The sequence below is a fragment of the Macaca thibetana genome, chromosome 2 (assembly GCF_024542745.1).
Source record: "Macaca thibetana thibetana isolate TM-01 chromosome 2, ASM2454274v1, whole genome shotgun sequence".
Classification (NCBI taxonomy): Eukaryota; Metazoa; Chordata; class Mammalia; order Primates; family Cercopithecidae; genus Macaca; species Macaca thibetana.
In genome coordinates this window covers 99,187,545-99,205,412 of record NC_065579.1, presented here as the reverse complement: position 1 = coordinate 99,205,412, position 17,868 = coordinate 99,187,545, and the positions used below count along the sequence as shown (strand labels likewise).

The following is a 17,868-nucleotide window of genomic DNA, read 5'->3' as shown; positions in this document are numbered from 1 at the left end:
TCAGCCTCCGAAGTAGCTGGGACTACAGGAGCGCGCCACCACGCCCAGCTAATTTTTTTTTTTTTTTTTTTTTTTTTTTTTTTTTTTTTTGTATTTTTAGCAGAGACGGGGTATCACCATGTTGGCCAGGACGGTCTCTTGACCTCGTGATCCGCCCGCCTCGGCCTCCCAAAATGCTGGGATTACAGGCGTCCTAGCCGCTTTTTAAAAACTCTTCCCCCTTTATTTGTACCGCAATTTGTATTTACAAAGTGCGTTCACCTAGCATGCCCCTACTAACCAGGAGGTGAGGAAAAGCAGGCCAGAAGCCCAACTCCAAACTCCCATTTCCTCGAAGATAAAACTGAGGCTCGGACCAGTTACGTGCGCGAATGCCGAATGGATGGCCCCGGGGGCGATGCTCTCTCACTAAGAAAAGGCCTCCGGGACTGCCCGACGCTTCCTGCCCGGGTTCGGAATCTTATAGACCCGCAAAACTGCAAATGCCCTAACAGTCCTAAAAACGTCCGCGTTGCCAGCTCTGAACTGCAAACGCCGGCAGCAGAGCCGTTTAATCACAAGGTAAACGGACAGTCGCCGCAGCTCGGCTGCCTCCTCCCTGGCAAACCCAGGGCAGGCCGCGACCCGCAGGGCCAGGCTGAACCCGGCGGCCGACCCAACGCCGCTGCTGTCGCTACCTGGACGCCGTGCACGATGTACACCTTCTCCGCCTCGCTCAGCGCCACGGACGCCATGCTGCCGAACAGCCCCGCGAGCCGCACGTCATCTGCGCGCGTCGCCTCCTCTGGACCGCACCCCCACGTCCCACCCACCGCGTCAGCGCGTCATCAACCTGTGCGGCGGCCGCTCCTGCAGCCGCGGCCGCCGCCACTGCCGGGAGCTCGATGGGCTTCTCCTGCGCGCCGCCCGGTGTCTGGCCGAGTCCAGAGAGCCGCGGCGCCTCGTTCCAAGGAGCCATCGCCGTAGCCCGAGGCCGGGTCCCGGGTTGGGGACTGCAGGGGAAGGCAGCGGCGGCCGCGGCGGGAGCCCCACCGGGGTCTGGGACTGGGGAACTGCCTCCGGCTTCACGGTCAGTTGGGAAGGGAAACCGGAGTTGGGGTGAAGAAGCTGGGGTGAGGCGAGCCACACGGGCCGGGGGACTCCCAGTGGGAGAGGCGTGCGGCGTAGTTACTCAGAGCTGGAGTTGACTTAGGAGCTCGTGTGTGTGTGTGTGTGTGTGTGTGTGAGAGAGAGAGAGAGAGACCCCGACTAAGGAGGGGCGGACGTCGTGATTGGCCCGGGGGTGCTGTTTCCCCGCTCTTCTCTCCTCCATTTCTCTAGTCCCTAGGATGACTGAAGAGGAGAGGAGAGGCGATGCAGCCCTCTGTAGGTAGCTCTCGGTGGGAAGGGTCCGGGAGTGGGGGACACTAGTCCTAAGGCGTCCCCACCCCTCCACCCAGGAATATCTCTCGCTGGCTCGCTCACTCTCTATGACCAAACGCTGTCCCAGTACCTTGCTGGGACCTCTTGCCTCGGGTGCTTATCAGAGCGTTGTCCCACAGACAGTGGGGAGGAGGCGCTTGGTAACCGGCGCTGCCGAGGTGCGCAGTGCCCGGACGTCCCCGACGCTTCCTAGCGGGAACTGGAAACCCCGGCTTGATGGAAGCTGTGAGCAGTTGCCGGAAAAAAAGCCAACCCCAACCCCTTGCTATGGCCGAGTGGGAGTATGGGTATTGGATACCTGGAGAGGATATCTGCAAGGTGAAGCTGGGGTCACCAAAGGAACTCATTAAGGCGGGGCGGACAAGTATGATGCAAGTTTTAAAGGCGCCGTGTGGATAAATGGGAGAAAGTTAACCCAAATTAGTTGAAGCAAGGAAGGCAGGTTAAAGCAAGTCTGATGACTTTCCTGATGTTCCATTTTTGAGGACCCTCCCTGTTCTCAAAAGTGAAAGTAACCCTAATCAGCTTGATGAACCAAAAAAAAAAAAAAAAAAAAAGTTGGTATTATCAGATAATGGCTTCAAATACAGTTTCAGTTAACCATTGGGATCCTACTATAGACAGGCTTTGTGCTACCTCTAGAACACAAGACAAGTAAAACACACTATGCCGGGAGAAGTTCCCTGGGCAGATGAAGGCTCCGGGGCCAACATAACCACAGATCATGGTGATTAGAGCTATGATGGTGGCATCAGTGAGCACAGTGGGATTGGGAGGTCGTCTGATAAGGTTATAGAGAGGAAGTACTTGCTAACATTCTTAAGCATTAAACTGCTGAGCTCCAAAATTGATGATCCGTTCTTCATAGACTGGACATTAGATGTTTCGTATGTCTGTACATAATTCTCTACAGGGGCACCTAAAAGGAAGACAGTTTGCAGGATTGGACTTTGCCTTCCAGGGAACTGAAAGAGGTGAAGCCGGAAGGATTTCCTCCCTAATGAAGGCACAGGTGCCCCACCTGTTGTGGCACATAAGTGTGTTTGTGTGTGGTTGGACAGCTGGGTTCTGTGTGAGGAGCTGTGTGTGATAAGATAACATGAGATCGCTAATGTTATAAATGACATTTTCTAGATGTGCTAGAGATTGCTCAGAAAGGAGAGACGCTGGAAGTGGGATTTTAGAAGCTAGGATATCTGAGGAGACTAAGGATTTAAGAGGTGACAGCAAATGGACAGATCAGAAAGACACAGGAAGAAAAGCCTGAGTTCAGATACCATGGAGTCATCTTTATATAAAGATTTTCATATAGAACATGTATTTGAACTGCCCTCCCCTCACAATTGACAGGAATTCCATACTGGACAAGGGTCTGCAGTATTTGCTAAATAATGTTATGAATGATGTCTTATATATGAGGCTAAGTAGGTAAGAGAGATGTAAACAGTAGAATGTTCCTTTTTAAATTGTCTGCTAAAACAATGACAATCTTCACTAATCATCTGCTTAAATGCTGCCACAACATTTTTATCACCTTTGCTGTAACAGTGCATTGGACATCTTTAAAATCCATAAATTCAGAGTTATTTTTTAGTGTATTGAAGTAATTCAAAGAACATATGATAACCCAAAAAAATCAAGAAGTCAAGGATGACACAGTATTAAACCATCTTGTTTTTCCATCACTATTAGATTCGTTTATTGAATGAATAAATGAATTGGGGCATACTATTCTGTAGGTTTGTGTATTCTAAAACCTTATACTCTAATTTTCAACACTAATTTACATAGTACTTATTGTAAGCCAAGCATTGTTCTAAGCACTTTATAAAGATTAACCAGGCTAGGTGCGGTGGCTCACACCTGTAATCCCAGCATTTTGGGAGGCCGAGGTGGGTGGATCACCTGAGATTGGAAGTTTGAGACCAGCTTGACCAACATGGAGAAATCTTATCTCTACTAAAAATACAAAATTAGCCAGGCATGGTGGTGCATGCCTGTAATCCCAGCTACTTGGGAGCCTGAGGCAGGAGAATCGCCTGAACGCAGGAGGCAGAGGTTTTAGTGAGCCGAGATCACGCCATTGCACTCCAGCCTGGGCAACAAGAGCAAAACCCCGTCTCAAAAAAAAAAAAAAATTATTCGGTCCTTGCAACATCCTTATGATGCAAGTATTTTTATCCCTATTTTACAGATTGGGAAATGAGGCACAGAGAGGTTAAATGCCTTAACCAGGGTCACAGGTTACATCATTGGTAAATGGCAGAACCAGGACTTGAGACCAGGCAGTCTAGCTCTCCTGCCCACACTCTTAACCATCACCTTACACAACCTCCCCCCAAGTTTTATTACATTCACCAGAGTATTTGGTGAAGGAAGTCCCAATTTTGTTATGGCATTGGTAACTGTCCCATGAACTATATAGTTAATCTTAATTCCAAAAGCAAGAAGTCTGTTCAAGCATAAACTCATATCTCTTGAATCATTTTTCTAGAGGAACGTGGAATGTGGTGCTGATGGGACTTTGCTGTGTCTGTTGCAGCCCAATATTTTAAACAAGGCAAAAGGTTATATATGAGCAGAATAGAGTTTAACTCCAGATAGCTAAGGAGAGAGCCCTCAATGGCAAAGAAGTCTGATAGATCTGATACTAGGGTTGAGTAGCATGCATGGAGACCCAGATTCCAACCGTATGCCATACTCAGGATATCTAGAAACTCTTCAGTCAGTCAGTGTTTGCATGCCTGTGAGTCCCTAGTGTTCTTATGGGCATAAAGAGATAAGAAACTCAAAACACAGCACCTGCCTAAAAATAGTTTAGAGTTTATTATAGTGGGGGAGCCCAGGACCTTGAACTACTGCATGAACAAGACAATAAAATAAAATGCTGAAATTGAGACGTGGCAATTAGAAGAGAGACCAGCCTATAATAAGGTGCTAATTGTGCAGGCCAGGTATGAGATACAAAAGGTAAGAGCTGCTGCTAGCCACAAGCCAGCAGCAATAACATTACAGAGGTAGAGTAAATCTGTCCCACCCAGCCTTGGTTAATTAAACCAATAAAAGCCAGTTACAAAAGAGCTTCAGGGCAGTGCTGAGTCTGTGGTGCTGACGTTGCAGAGAGCTTTTTTGGAGACAGAAACTTGCTCTGTTGTCTAGGCTGGAGTGCGGTGGCACGATCTCTGCTCACTGCAACCTCCGCCTCCTGGGTTTAAGTGATTCTTGGGCCTCAGCCTCCCAAGTAGCTGGGATTACAAGTGTATGCCACCACTCATAGCTAATTTTTGTATTTTTGGTAGAGACTGGGTTTGGCCATGTTGGTCAGGCTGGTCTCGAACTCCTGGCCTCAAGAGATCTGCCTGCCTCGGCCTACCAAAGTGCTGGGATTACAGGCATGAGCCACTGTGCTCAGTTGCAGAGAGCTCTTAAAAGCCCAGTAGGAAACCTTCCAATCCCAGTCCTAAGCAGACATGGCCACATTTTAGGCCTTTTGCTTTGCATTTTCACCATTAGCCCAGCACCCTCGAAATGTACAAAGTGAGTTATTGTTTTCCCTGTAGATCTGTTTCCTTTAAACACTTTACATTTGTCCTGCCTGTACCTTGTCTTAAAAGAATGAGGTAGGAGGATCCCTTGAGCCCCCGAGTTTGAATCCAGCCTGGGCAACATAGACCCCATCACAAAAAAATAATAAAATAATAATAAGTAATAAAATAATGATAGAAATGAAGAGTATCTGTAAAGAATACTATCATAGTCTGGCCAGCAGGTCTTCATCTGTCTTCTAGACATTATAACTTGGGATTACAGTGATAGAAAAATTGCTAGTAATACATGGGTAAAGCTTACTCTTAATTAGAGGAAAGGTTATACAGTCTTCATGTGTGTTTCATTTTGGGAGAGTGATAGCGTGTTTCCTATGTGTCATTAGGGCATATTTGAGAAAAGGGGGTCACAGATCCTGATTACCAAATGTGGAAATATTTAAACACACAGGCACTGATAGCCATGGAAAGTAACAAAGTCTCAAGTAGAAGTGGAAGGGTGATATCTCATATTGACCTGCTAGGGGAAAAAATGAGGCTCATGCCATGCTGCCTTTAGTTCCTTCCTGTTTTGCATTTTAAAAAATCATTTGCTTTCCTCCTCGGAAACAGATTTTCAGAGACAAATGGCCAGTTCATTCATGGCTATCAACTGTGAAGGTGAGAAGGCTCCAGGTGCATGTCCCACTTAATTCAGTCATACATCCTAATACATTTGGAATGCATGGGAAATGTCATTATTTCATAGTCTCCTCCAAACCATAGCCTTCCTAGTATATATTGACTTGGTGCTTGAACTCTTGGCAAGACATGAATGTGTATTTCCTATTCAAGGTCAGTGGAGATGGAATACCTTTGGGTGAGATCACTTTCTTACCTTAGCAAGGTGAGCCTAATGGGACAAATACAGTTCTGGCCACAGTCCTGTTGCAGTAAAGTCTTCGGTATGTGAAGACTTTAAGAAATAGACCAAGAAATAGTAGCAGAGAATCTAGAAAGACAGGTTGGTTAGGAAGATAACAATCTATAGTGGAAAGACTTCCCGGCATCTTATTCCAAAGATTTGGGCTTTGCTATTAACTTGCTTTATGACTTTGAACAAGGCAGTTTACCTAAGTCTCATTTTGCCCTCAAGTGAGTATCTTGCCAGGTTTTAAAACTCAGAATGGATCCTGGATAGGCACATATTTGAATATTGAAAAATGGCCATGTTTAACTTGGAGTTTTTAAGACTTCTTTCATTTACCACTTTGTTATACTTGATATATTTTGCTAGTGCTTTTTTCACTCTGAAAAAGAATTAAATGAACAAAAGGAAGTCGTAATTGTATGCTGTACTTGATTGAAAAAACTAACCATGCTCAGGAAATTGCTAAGAGGGATAGTTGCTAGTGGGCTGCTTTTTGAATATTAGCAAATCAGGAAAAGAGGTTAAGGGAAGCTTTTGGTTAAAAAAAAAAAAAAAAAAAAATGTAAAATCCAAGATATTAACAAAGAAAATGTTGAATTTGCTCCTGAGAACAGAGGACTCATAGAATCTCAGCCCTGCAAGGGGCCTTAGCAATCAGCGTGATCTTCCCCTTTGTTTTATCAAATGAGGAAACTGAGGCCCAGAATGGTAACTGTCTTGCCTGAGATCGAGATTGTGAGGTTAGCGAGTGGCAGGATTGGGAGTAAACTCTGGCCTCTTGATTCCAAGCCCAGTCTTCATTCCCTTTAGCACTAGCCTCCCATCTATTTCCAAAGCCCTCTGGTGAATGGCAGGAGAGCCCCTCACCAGGTAAGTAGGGGCTGTGTTCTCTCTCTCAGAGCCCATTACAGCCTTCTTTCTGTGGTCCCAGGTTCTCTCAGGGCTCTGCTCTTGCATTGCCACTTACAGTGCCTGGAATAAGTGATATCAGCAGATTCCTGAAAGTCAAATGGCTCCCCTTTTTGATCCCTAGTACCTCATACAGTTGCAATAACTGGTTCTCTCCCTTCCTAGCTAGTCTTTCAGATTTCTTTAAGCACTTTTGCTTTTAGTCCCTAAAAACATCCAAGCTCTGGCCTAAGTGATGTCACAGTGGCTGTGTGGCTGCACATGACACAACGTGGGCCCAGGTGCCATTCTCAACATCCTCAGGTGGGAACCTTTGCCGATTGGTCTCTACCTAGCATGGGGTGGGGGGGGCGCTTTTTTCTCACAAAAAGCAGCATTCTGTTACTTGGCACCACAGGAAGTATTTCCCAGCCAAAGCAGATTTTAGGGATTCAATCCTAGGGTGACTCTTCCGGCTGAGGCTTCACGGCTTTCCTGCCTCCTAGGTTAGGACAGGATTAGTATTCTAAATGTTGGCTGGTATTCAGCCAGGGCCCCACCTTAGAGCCCAAAATGCTTATGTTCAGGCCTGTGGCCTGTGAGCACCACCCGATAATGCCACCTCTGCATAACCATGTGTGGGCAAGATAGCCAAACCATAAGTAACCCAAGGTCACTGATAGAAACCCTGCATGCAGCCCACCTGATAATGCCACCTCTGCATAACAATGTGTGGACAAGATAGCCAAACTGTAAGTAACCCAAGGTCACTGATGGAAACATCAATACTCCTCCCCTTTTTATTTTCTAGTTATTAGACAAAATTTAATTGTTGTAGTAAGTAGTGAAAGCAGGCTCTGGGGCAAGAGCAGACTTTGGAAGTACATCCTGTCTCCACCACTTCCTGGAGGTATGAATGTAGGCATGCTTCAGTTTTCTCATTTCTAAAAGCGGGATGGGGAAGTGGGCATTTATACCTGTAAAACAGAGTAGATGTGAGAATCAAACAGGGAGAGGCATGTGTAGCAAGCAGCCCCGTGCCCGGATGGAGGCAGGGGTGACACCTTCAATGAGGGTCAGGAAAGAATCAGGGCCCCACCCTACATTCAGCATATCCCACTCTGTGGCAACAATCAAGCAAAACTAGAGCCTACCCTCACAGAGGCCAGAAGGCAGTTCATTGTCAAATGAGATCATGCACTGGATTACAAAGGAGTTCACAAACCATGAGAGTGTCACTGTCATCGACGAGTGTTCATTGGGTAGCTGGAGTAGTCATTTATTGTTGCCTTTATGAAGATGCTCTCGCTGGCTTACAAACTGCATATTTTGCCTAAAACATAAGTTTTCGACAAAATGTCAAAAGGACTTAAATTTTCACATTTGTGAAACAGGAAAATTTGACTAAAATCTACCACGTGGTCTTTAATATTTCTCCCAGCTCTAAAATTCTGATGTTTTTAACCAGTTACTCTTACAAGTGGTCTTGTTTTAAAGTTGTCTCAATTTTTCTGTTCATTGCAATGTATAAATGACAGCTATGAAAAGGGAAAGTAGAACGTGTTACCCAAATGAGTGGTGTCTTCTACAGATCTCCAGTGTTTGTGGCATTTATTATGTCACACTATACATGGGTGTGTCTTTTTTTTCCCAATTAAAAAAAAAATTATAGAAACAGGGTCTCACATGTTGGCCAGGCTGGTCTCTAACTCCTAGGCTCCGGTGATCATCTTGCCTCAGCCTCCTAAAGGGTTGGGATTGCAGATGTGAACCACTGCACCTGGTTCAGGTGCATATTCTTTTATAGTAGATCAGTAAAGCCAGGAGTTGGTAAAATAGCCAATTGTAATAATTATAGTAAGTAGAACTGTCAGCCTCCATGAGCTCTCCAAATCCCAGACTGTTTTCTGAAATGAAGGACATTGGTAGGAGTCTGAGTGTGTGCATGAATGGGTTTTGTAAGAAGGTGGTCAGTTATGAGGCAAGAAGGAAATTTCAGTTTACTGATCACTTCCTGGTTTCCTCAATGAACTGTAATATGTGTAAGGTTTGGCTTGGAGGTAAAGTATTTTACTTTTTTTTTTTTCCATTTGTTTTTTGTTGAAGGCTGAGTATGAAGGCTGAATATGACAGAGACAAAAGGCAGGCAGAGGGAGACAGCCCCTGCTGTAGAGAGAGAAACAGTGTAGACTTGTTGGTAGTAAAGATCTTATAAAACAGGCCAGCTCGCTCTGCCTGTCTGGACACTTTCCTTGGCTAGCAGGGTGTGCTGCAGAAGATAAGGCACCTTTCTTCTGTTGGGCTTCATACCACACCCTTACCTTTTTGAAAAAGTTTAGTGACTCATCCTATTTTTTAATGAAGTATTTCAAACATAGTGATTCATGGTTCATTCTTTGTTTTCTGAGACTCATCTAAAAAGTGGGCATAAAATTTATAATCCTTTTGGATCCTTACACAAATTAAGGTAATTGTAGTGCAGGTGAATTAATTTTCTACTTGACCAGTTTTGTTTCTAAAGCTTCTAAAGCAAAGATCATTTATTTGATCTTTGAGGTTGCAGGGCTTGCTTGTGAATACTTTAAGACTATCACTCTAAAATGTGAGAAGTTTTAAAAGAAACAAACACCATGTTTTTAAGACTACGATTTAAACCATAGAAGGTTAATGTTATATAGATTAGGGTGGATTTCAGCTGAGAGTTACAGGCATAGCAGAAAAAATGCTACCCTCTTTCAGTGGACATTTTAAGTGATTATTTAAGGGTAGACTGAACTATTTAACTGTGGTAAGAATTAGTTTAGGTGAGAATTCAGTGTTTAGGACAGGTTCAAGAGGATATCAGACCAGCCCTCAACAGCAGTCTAGCATAATACTAGATTCATTAAAATGTCACATATTCACTTGAAACAAATTTTGGCTTAAGCCAAAAGCATCCTATTTTAGAGTTTCTACTATTTTGCTGATGTTCATGACATCTGCTAAGAAGCTGATGAAATTGAGTTTCAATTTTATAGTTCCTACTTGTAGGGACCCAGAAAGTTTAATCCCTCAATTTTCGTGTTAAAGGTTTAGATAATTCTTATCTCTAAGCCAAGGGGAGATCATTGCACCTGATTTTGAGTTTGTTAAACCAGTCTGTATACAGCTATTTCATACAGGCTCCAATGGTTGAGTTAATTGCCCTTTGTTGATGCTACTTTATGCCATCTCAAGATGTATGCTGTTCACGAGTGCATGAATGTTCGGGTGGATGTGAGAATGTGGGTGGATGTGGTGTTTCAGAAAAGTAATCCTCACAAAGTACTTTGAGGTGCTTCCAAAGATTTGGTTTTAGATCTGGCAGAACTGCTCCATGACTTTAGTGTAGGATCTTGTCTTATGAAAGCAGGCGAATAGGACTTGTTGGCAATCTGAGAGGATGGGGGTCCTTGGGACACTTGCTGGACTGAGAACAGTGGCATTAATACATTGAGTAGAGAACTTCTATGTTTGATGTGACAGTCATGCTTTGACCCCGTCCATAAAGCATGGACTATAGGTCAGGGTTTTGTTTTGGGTTTTTTTGCCACATGATAAATATTTGTAGGGATTTGCTCCTCACTCAACAAATGTTGTAGCTGGATTCTGCCCATCACTAGCAGTCAACACTTGGCCAGGCCAGTTCATCCTGGCCAACCCGATGAAGTGCCACAGTGGGATGGGGCCCAAGAGCTTGGCATTAGCACCACCATGTTCAAACCCTTTGAGCTGCCTACCATGGAGAGACAGCATGGGGATTGAGGCATAAGTGGTGTACCTCAAGGCTGACCCAGCAACCCAGTCCCTGGGGCTCATGGAGCCCCAGACTCCACTTCACTGAATATATTTGTGTCTGTCAGTGTGGGTTAGTGGAAGAGCACACTTGTGATCAGGTGTAATGAAGCACGTTTGTCATATATGGATCTGGAGGCAATTCTCTGGACCAGAAGCAGTTTTTGTTGTTGCTTTTAGAATAGCACTAATTTCAGGCATTTCTTGGTTTTGGTTTCTAGAATTCTATGAAGGAATACTAGCTGATTTCCTTTGACTTCCCATACACTGCCCCCCACAGAGCTCAGATAATCATTTTGATGCCACATCTTATCAGGATTGCTGGCACTAGGGAACTCCAGAACACCTCTGGACCTGTGGATCCATTTCTCCTGTGACTTCCTTACCCTTGCCCCTTCCCAGGTTTAGTTCCTTTGTCTTTCTGGGCTTCAGTGAACTCTTCTATCAGGTGAAAAGAATAATTACTTTGAACATGGAATACTAATATATGGGGACGTTAACTCTTTTTCATGCTATAAAACCCTTAGCCAAAAAACTTCAATATAAATTACTATAATTCAAATTACAAAATGATCATTGTTCTAGATCTTCCTTGGAAAACTATTAGCCACTTAGAGGAACAGAAAACCTAATACCAAAATGAGACTCAGGCCTGTTGCCCTTGTGCCTCCCTGGACTTGTCGGCCTCTGGACTCATTGGCCTCTGGACTCAGACCTCTCATCTGTCTTGCCTGTCACTTCCAGAGTGGCCTAACCACGGCACGAGTACTGTTCCCACACAACTTTCCTCAGAAACTTTATGGCTCACCAGTACCTTTCAGGATGAAATCCCATCTCATGATGAAATTTTAAAACTTTCTAAAACACAACTTTCTCCTACCTATAAAGCCTCATCTCCAATCACCTCCTCTCTTCCCTACAAAGCTTGCATGTGTCCACAGACACACACACAGAGCCCTGGACATCCTGCCCCTCCCGTTCCCCACTACTACCACCAATTTTCCTGCCAGGCCCACCCGGCCCCGCTTGCCGTTTTGTAAGCAGTATGCTTCACCTGGCTCCAGGCGCTGCTCAGAGCCAACCCCTTCAGAAGTCCTTGCCATGGAAAGTCTATTTATTTCACTTATGATTGTTGGGGTTTTTGTTGCTTGTGGTGTTCGGGTTTTTCTGGTACTGTTTGCCCCTTTTTTGTACTATTCATTAGTCACCTAAGTGTTAGCATTATTGTGGGTGTGTCTGTTTGATATATGTGACCAGTCACTCAGGAACTATTGATTTGAGCACATATACCAAACACTAGGCTACAGAGCTAAATAAAATGGAACTTGCAGGTTAGTAGGAAAAAAGCAAATAAGACTAGTGTTATTAGGTTGGGAGCTGGGGGAGGGAACTGGCAGGGCCTGAGCAGGGCAGCACACACAGATTATTGTCCATATCATCCCTCATGTGTGACTCCCTGCACAGCTCCTTGCATTTAGTGACTGCTCCATGAATGTCTTTGAGTTGAACTGAATAAAGAGAGGAGTTTTTAAAGAGCAAACAGGGCAAGGGGCTGGGGTGAAGGAGACAGGGAGGGGGAACTAGAGGAGGCTGCCCCTCTGAGAGCATGTGCTGACAGGGGTGGTTTGGGGTTTAGGGCCCATCTTTGGGGCTCTGTCCCAGAGCTCCTTGGAAGTAAGGACACTTGTAGGGAGGTGGGTCCTTGGCAAAGGTCTACTGCTCAACCCTAAGGATTGGAGTTTCTCTAATTCAAAATAGAAAAGGAAAAGGGGGTCTATATTTGCCTTTTTTGTTTTTGTTAGGGGCAGGATAAAGGGAACATATACAGTTTGTTTCTTGGTTTTTGTTTTTGTTTTTGTTTGGCCATATTTCTCAGATTTTCAGTTGGCTAATTTAAGGAACAAATCCTTATTTGAAAGCTACTTTTGTTGCTTTTGGGAGGTCTGGGGGTTAAGCAACCTTTTTGTAGCAGTATGCCTTTCTTGGTTTTGATTGGGATATTTTGAAATTCTAAGTGTGGAATGTGCCCTTCAGGTCAGAACTTGGTGTCTGGCCCTGCCAGGTACACCTTTGGCTTGGTCCTTTCCTAGATCACAGGTTCTTACCCACCAGCGAGGGTCATGGGAAAACAGAGCTCTTCTGTACACTCTTTGGTCCCACGTTGTTTGAGGAGAGAACATTCTGGTTACTTGAGTAAGAGTCAGTCCACTTACCTCATGGTCCTACTTGACACACACTGCACCATCCAGAATATGGTCACAGTCCTGAAAGTAAGCAGACAATGCCTCTAAGAGGCTGGGATCACAAAGCTCATGCATTCATTTAATCAACACGTGTATTAAGTGGCTACTCTGTGCCAGTTACTGGGCTAATAAGGGAGGGCCTCCTCCCCTCAAGGACTATGTGGTGAAGAGCTTAGCAGTTGTTCCCTGAAGGCCTATTACCCAAAATGACTACCCTTTTGCAAATAAATCTAACAAGACTAGTTTATTCGCTTTTCTAGCCCACAGCCAATTAGCACTAGTAAATAGAGGATGTGTGGGGATGATTGGTGACCATAGACACACAAATGATAGGCAGGAGTGGAGGAGGAAGACAAAGGATCATATACAGAGATGCCAGAATGGCAGTTATAACAGTCTGAGCAAGCCAGTTGATGTGAAGCTGAGACCCAGTGAATTTCAGTAGCCCTGAGGACATCGTTACCTAACACACTCCAGTAGGTGATGTTCCTGGTAATAACTCTAAATAAATCTAAATAAGAAATGATTGATTATTGTGCTTAAGGCACAAACAGTTATAATAGCCTTCCCTCGCTACCTCCCTCCTTCCCTCCCTCCCTTTCTTCCTTCTCTCTCTCCCTCCCTTTCTGTTTTAAGATTTCCATCTTAACCATCCAAATGGTTAAAGTGTGTTTCTGCTTGGAAACAAGTCACATTTATCTGGGAGGTTACTTGTGTGGAAGGGCTTATTCCTCAACAAAACCATGCACATGAAACATAATTCTTGTTTAATCAAATCATTGTCATAAATACAATCAAGAATGAGGAGTTGTCAAAGGATAGAGTGCAACCACTCTGAATATTCTGTGAATATAATGTAATCACTGGAAGTACCTAAGGAGAATTGCTCTAAAATTTATTTTCAGTGATTATCCATTTATGAAAGCCATACTGTTTATGATAAAGAACAGTTTGATAGAGTGTGCAGGTTATGGGGAAGTGGCCCACAGGCTGCAGATGACAAGAGGTTTTGCCGTCACAGATGTGGGTGGGACAGTGAGTTGTAACTGCCTATCTCCATCACACCAAGCTGTTCTGCCGGGGAAGCAGGATCTGTTATTTATTTGATAGCCAACAACTGCTTGGAACCAGGTGTCAGCAAACTTTTCTTTAAAGAGCTGGAGAGTAAATATCTAGGGCATGTGTGTTACAGCTACTTAACTCTTGCCATTGTAGTACAAAAGCAGCCAGAGACAATTTGTAATCAAATGATGTGGCTGTGGTCCAACAAAACATTATTGGTTTTGAGCTTAAATAGTAATTGTGAGAACACAGGTGATATAAATATAAATCTGTATGGCAGTAGGAAACACCAAAAGAACGCTTGCAACTGGAGGTTGTCAAAATGTGGAGCTTCAGTCAGCTTTTGAATCATTGTGTGATATCAGCTTTTCTTTTCTTTGGTTTTCCTTGAACAGAGTTTGTAATTTTAGAATTTGCTGGGCACAGTTCAGGTCCCAGACATCCCTGATCTCTGATCTTCTACTGCCCTGTTTGGTGCTTCAGAAGGGGAGCCTGCATCTTTTAATGCATTTAGGTTGTCTCTGGCAGGACTACATTGCCACTGTCCTCTGGAGAGCACAGGATTGCTGTTAGAAAATTTTGGTTGATGGACCACCAGGAACCAAGACTTTTACTATACTTAAGATGGTTATTTATTATTATTTTTTTAAGACAGAGTCTCGCACTGTCACCCAGGCTGGAGTACAGTGGCATGATCTCAGCTCACTGCAAGCTCCGCCTCCTGCGTTCACGCCATTCTCCTGCCTCAGCCTCCCGAGTAGCTGGGACCACAGGCGCCCACCACCACACCCGGCTAATTTTTTGTATTTTTAGTAGAGACAGGGTTTCACCGTGTTAGCCAGGATGGTCTCGATCTCCTGACCTCATGATCCGCCTGCCTCGGCCTCCCAAAGTGCTGGGATTACAGGCGTGAGCCACCGCCCCCGACCAAGATGGTTATTCTATCTCTATGTGTCATGACTTCTTGTCACTGTGATAGTGACTGTATTTGTTGAGTCGATGTTCCTTTGGGCAAATATGTAATAGCATATTTAACTGCCTTTCAGCCATTAATTCTCTGCCACCTTGAGAGGAGTGGCCCTGACCTTATTCTTCATTATTAGTCTGTGCAACTTGCGACTCTAGAATGTCTGTCATTTTGAATAGTAGTTACTGGTCTGCTCTCCTAACTTTTTGGACATGTCCTTACTATTCATAACAATACTGAAAGCCTGCCTTTGCCCTTCAGAGCCATAGTCTTAGGAAGCATACATGGCCAGTGCTGCTTTTGAGTGATTTCTTCTGCTATATAGTTACTTGAGTTCTCAAAAGACAGAGATATTCCCTGCCTGTGTTGTAGCCTGTGCTATGGGTGGCTTTTCCATGGCACCTACATCTGGTGGGGCGCTTGAGCCATCGCAGTTTCTAACTGAGAAACCTGGTTGGTGGTGCAACAGGCCAGAGAGGGTAAGGTAAAGAAGAAGAGAAGGGAAATCTATGCTTTCTGTGTCTTGCAGCACATGCTGTGGATAGACATTAGTCATTGATTCTTGGTTATTTCATTGCTGTCTCCAGAGACTTGAATTGCAGCTTCTAGAGAGAAAGGGTGCTTTGCTCAGCACTTGTTTCTGAAGAAATGGATGTGTTTCCTAGAGAAAATACATGTGCATAGCCTGTGAGGTGTACAGAGTGTTGTGATCTATATCGTTCATCACAAGCTCTTCCACCAGTTCCCTCAACGCTCATACCAGCAGTCCTGGGAGGAGGTGGCCAGGGCTGGAATATAGATGTTTTCACAGGTGAGGAAACAAAGGCATATGAAGCACCCCACAGCCAGGTGGTAGGAAAACATCTTTGAGCTCGCTCCCCTTCTCTCTGCCTCTCCTTTTAAGTCAAAATTTGAACATATCTACTGAGGCACTGTCCACCCAGTAGATCTCTAATAACAAGGAGACCTAGGTTCTAGTGCTACCTCTAAATTGCCAGGCTGGGCCGGGTGCCGTGGCTCATGCCTGTAATCCCAGCACTTTGGGAGGCCGAGGTGGGCGGATAACTTGAGCTCAGGAGTTTGAGATCAGCCTGGGCAACATGGCGAAACCCCATCTCTACAAAAAAAACCTAAAAATTAGCCAGGTGTGGTGGTGCATTCCTGTAGTTCCAGGTACTTGGGAGGTTGAGGTGGGAGGATCGCTTGAGCCTGAGGTGGGAGGTCAAGGCTGCATTGACCTAAGATAGTGCCACTGCACTCCAGCCTGAGTGACAGAGTGAGACCCCACCTAGTCTCAAAAAACAAAAAACATAAATTGGCTGTGTCCGCTGCTTCTGCTCTGGCTGACCTTGGGCAAGGCATTTACCCTTTAGAGGCCCCCTTTTTATTATCTGTCATGTGAAGGCCCTGTTTCAAGAAGGCTAAATTGACTCTCAAAAGCAGGGAAGAGGACTCATGTTTTAAATGAACGAGGTGATTAGGTGGCTTTGCACATAGGGGTTTGCAGATAGGTAATCACAACTCACTTTGGGAGTAATTTTGTCAAACCTCCTTAATGATAAGACAACACCAAGTTTCTGGATTCTTTCCTCTCTCTTTCAGATGCCAGTATGGACAGAATAGCTTATGATGCTTATCCCCACCCACCACTTCCGAGACATTGAGCGGAAACCAGAATACCTCCAACCGGAGAAGTGTGTCCCACCCCCCTACCCTGGTCCTGTGGGAACCATGTGGTTTATCCGTGACGGCTGTGGCATCGCCTGTGCCATCGTTACCTGGTTTCTGGTCCTCTATGCAGAGTTTGTGGTCCTCTTTGTCATGCTGATTCCATCTCGAGACTACGTGTATAGCATCATCAATGGAATTGTGTTCAACCTGCTGGCCTTCTTGGCCCTGGCCTCCCACTGCCGGGCCATGCTGACGGACCCCGTGAGTATGTCTGGGCTTGTTTTGACCAGCCCACACTCTCCTCCTCTGGCTCTGGCATGGCCATAGCCTGCATGCTCCCCCGGACCTTGGGAATTTGGAGAATAGGAGCGCCAGGGGAGGGTGAGGAAGTAGACCTCTGCCTTGTTCAGAGTTCTGTGGAATTCTGACTGGGGAAGAGGGGTCAACACCTGTACCACAGCCCATCTGTCTTGGTTAAATGATACTATAAGTACATGGATATATGCATTCATTGGGCCTGCTGTGGGAGGGGTTTGGTCTAGGGGAAACCTGCCTCTGGTTAAAAAGACACAGATAATCTTGAAGACTGGGACCAGATGATCAGAGCAGAAAGCATGCTGGAGGGTTGGGTCAGGATGGGGCTTCCCAGTGAAGACAATGCTGGAGCTAGGTGGACTTCAAATTAAAGCCACATCCAATTCCAGGAACCTGCACGGAAATGGCCTTCACTTTGCTTGGGCGAGGTGCGTCTTTTCCTGAAAAGCTGGACAAGCCTGTTTCAGGCCGCAGCAAGTGCCTCTTGGTGAATATCTGTGGGTAAAGCAGTAGTGTTCTGCTCAATGACTTAGCTGAATATACCAAGCTGCGCACGTGGCTATTGAATGTTTGTGCACCCTGGTATTAAACCCTCTGTTCTGTTCCTTTTCTTGTATGGGAAAAGCAAGAGAATACATTATTTGATAAAGACCTTCTGTGGCTTGTTTCAGTACGTGGGACGTGTGTGTTTAAATTAAGAGAGGGAAAGCACTGCTACTAGACACTGACCATACAGATTTTGTTTCTGTGAGCCCCAGGGACAGTGAGGTAGTGATGATAATGATGGGCCTGAGCTAGTTCTTGTCTCAAAGGGCTCCATTTCCTGCCGGTTCAGGTGGTGGATTATTATTAATCCATCCCAAAGGAAAGCAGCTTTCCCAACTCAATTACATGTCAGCCACTAGTCCAGACAGCATCTCTGTTCATGCACATGCCTTAGGAGACCAAACACACTGGCAGGCAGGGGCCTGTTGGCCTAGTATTTAGCACTGCATGCGGGACAGCCATCACCTGAGGGAAACCATGTATATG

The 17,868-nt window shown here is 45.1% G+C and overlaps 3 protein-coding genes across 10 annotated transcripts in view; 2 read left to right on the top strand and 1 right to left on the bottom strand.

The window, feature by feature from the left end:
* The window catches only part of EXOSC7 (exosome component 7), a 34,011-nt gene extending 33,204 nt beyond the window's left edge, over positions 1-807 (bottom strand). For both annotated transcript variants that reach the window (XM_050780521.1, XM_050780522.1), the window contains exon 1: positions 678-807. In XM_050780521.1, the coding sequence (XP_050636478.1) occupies positions 678-734 (57 nt within the window). In that variant the 5' untranslated portion in view covers positions 735-807. The remainder of the gene's footprint in view (positions 1-677) is intronic.
* KIAA1143 (KIAA1143 ortholog) overlaps positions 1-17,868 on the top strand; it is a 940,736-nt gene that overhangs the window by 699,728 nt on the left and 223,140 nt on the right. The gene's annotated exons all lie outside the window — the stretch shown is intronic.
* ZDHHC3 (zinc finger DHHC-type palmitoyltransferase 3) overlaps positions 822-17,868 on the top strand; it is a 59,799-nt gene continuing 42,752 nt past the window's right edge. For 2 of the 5 annotated variants that reach the window (XM_050780516.1, XM_050780515.1), the window contains exons 1-2: positions 822-1,069; positions 16,453-16,782. In XM_050780516.1, coding sequence (XP_050636473.1) covers positions 16,477-16,782 — 306 coding nt within the window. In that variant the 5' untranslated portion in view covers positions 822-1,069; positions 16,453-16,476. Of the gene's footprint in view, positions 1,070-16,452; positions 16,783-16,877; positions 17,324-17,868 lie in introns of those variants that run through there. The other 3 variants (XM_050780517.1, XM_050780518.1, XM_050780519.1) reach the window with 3 other exon arrangements.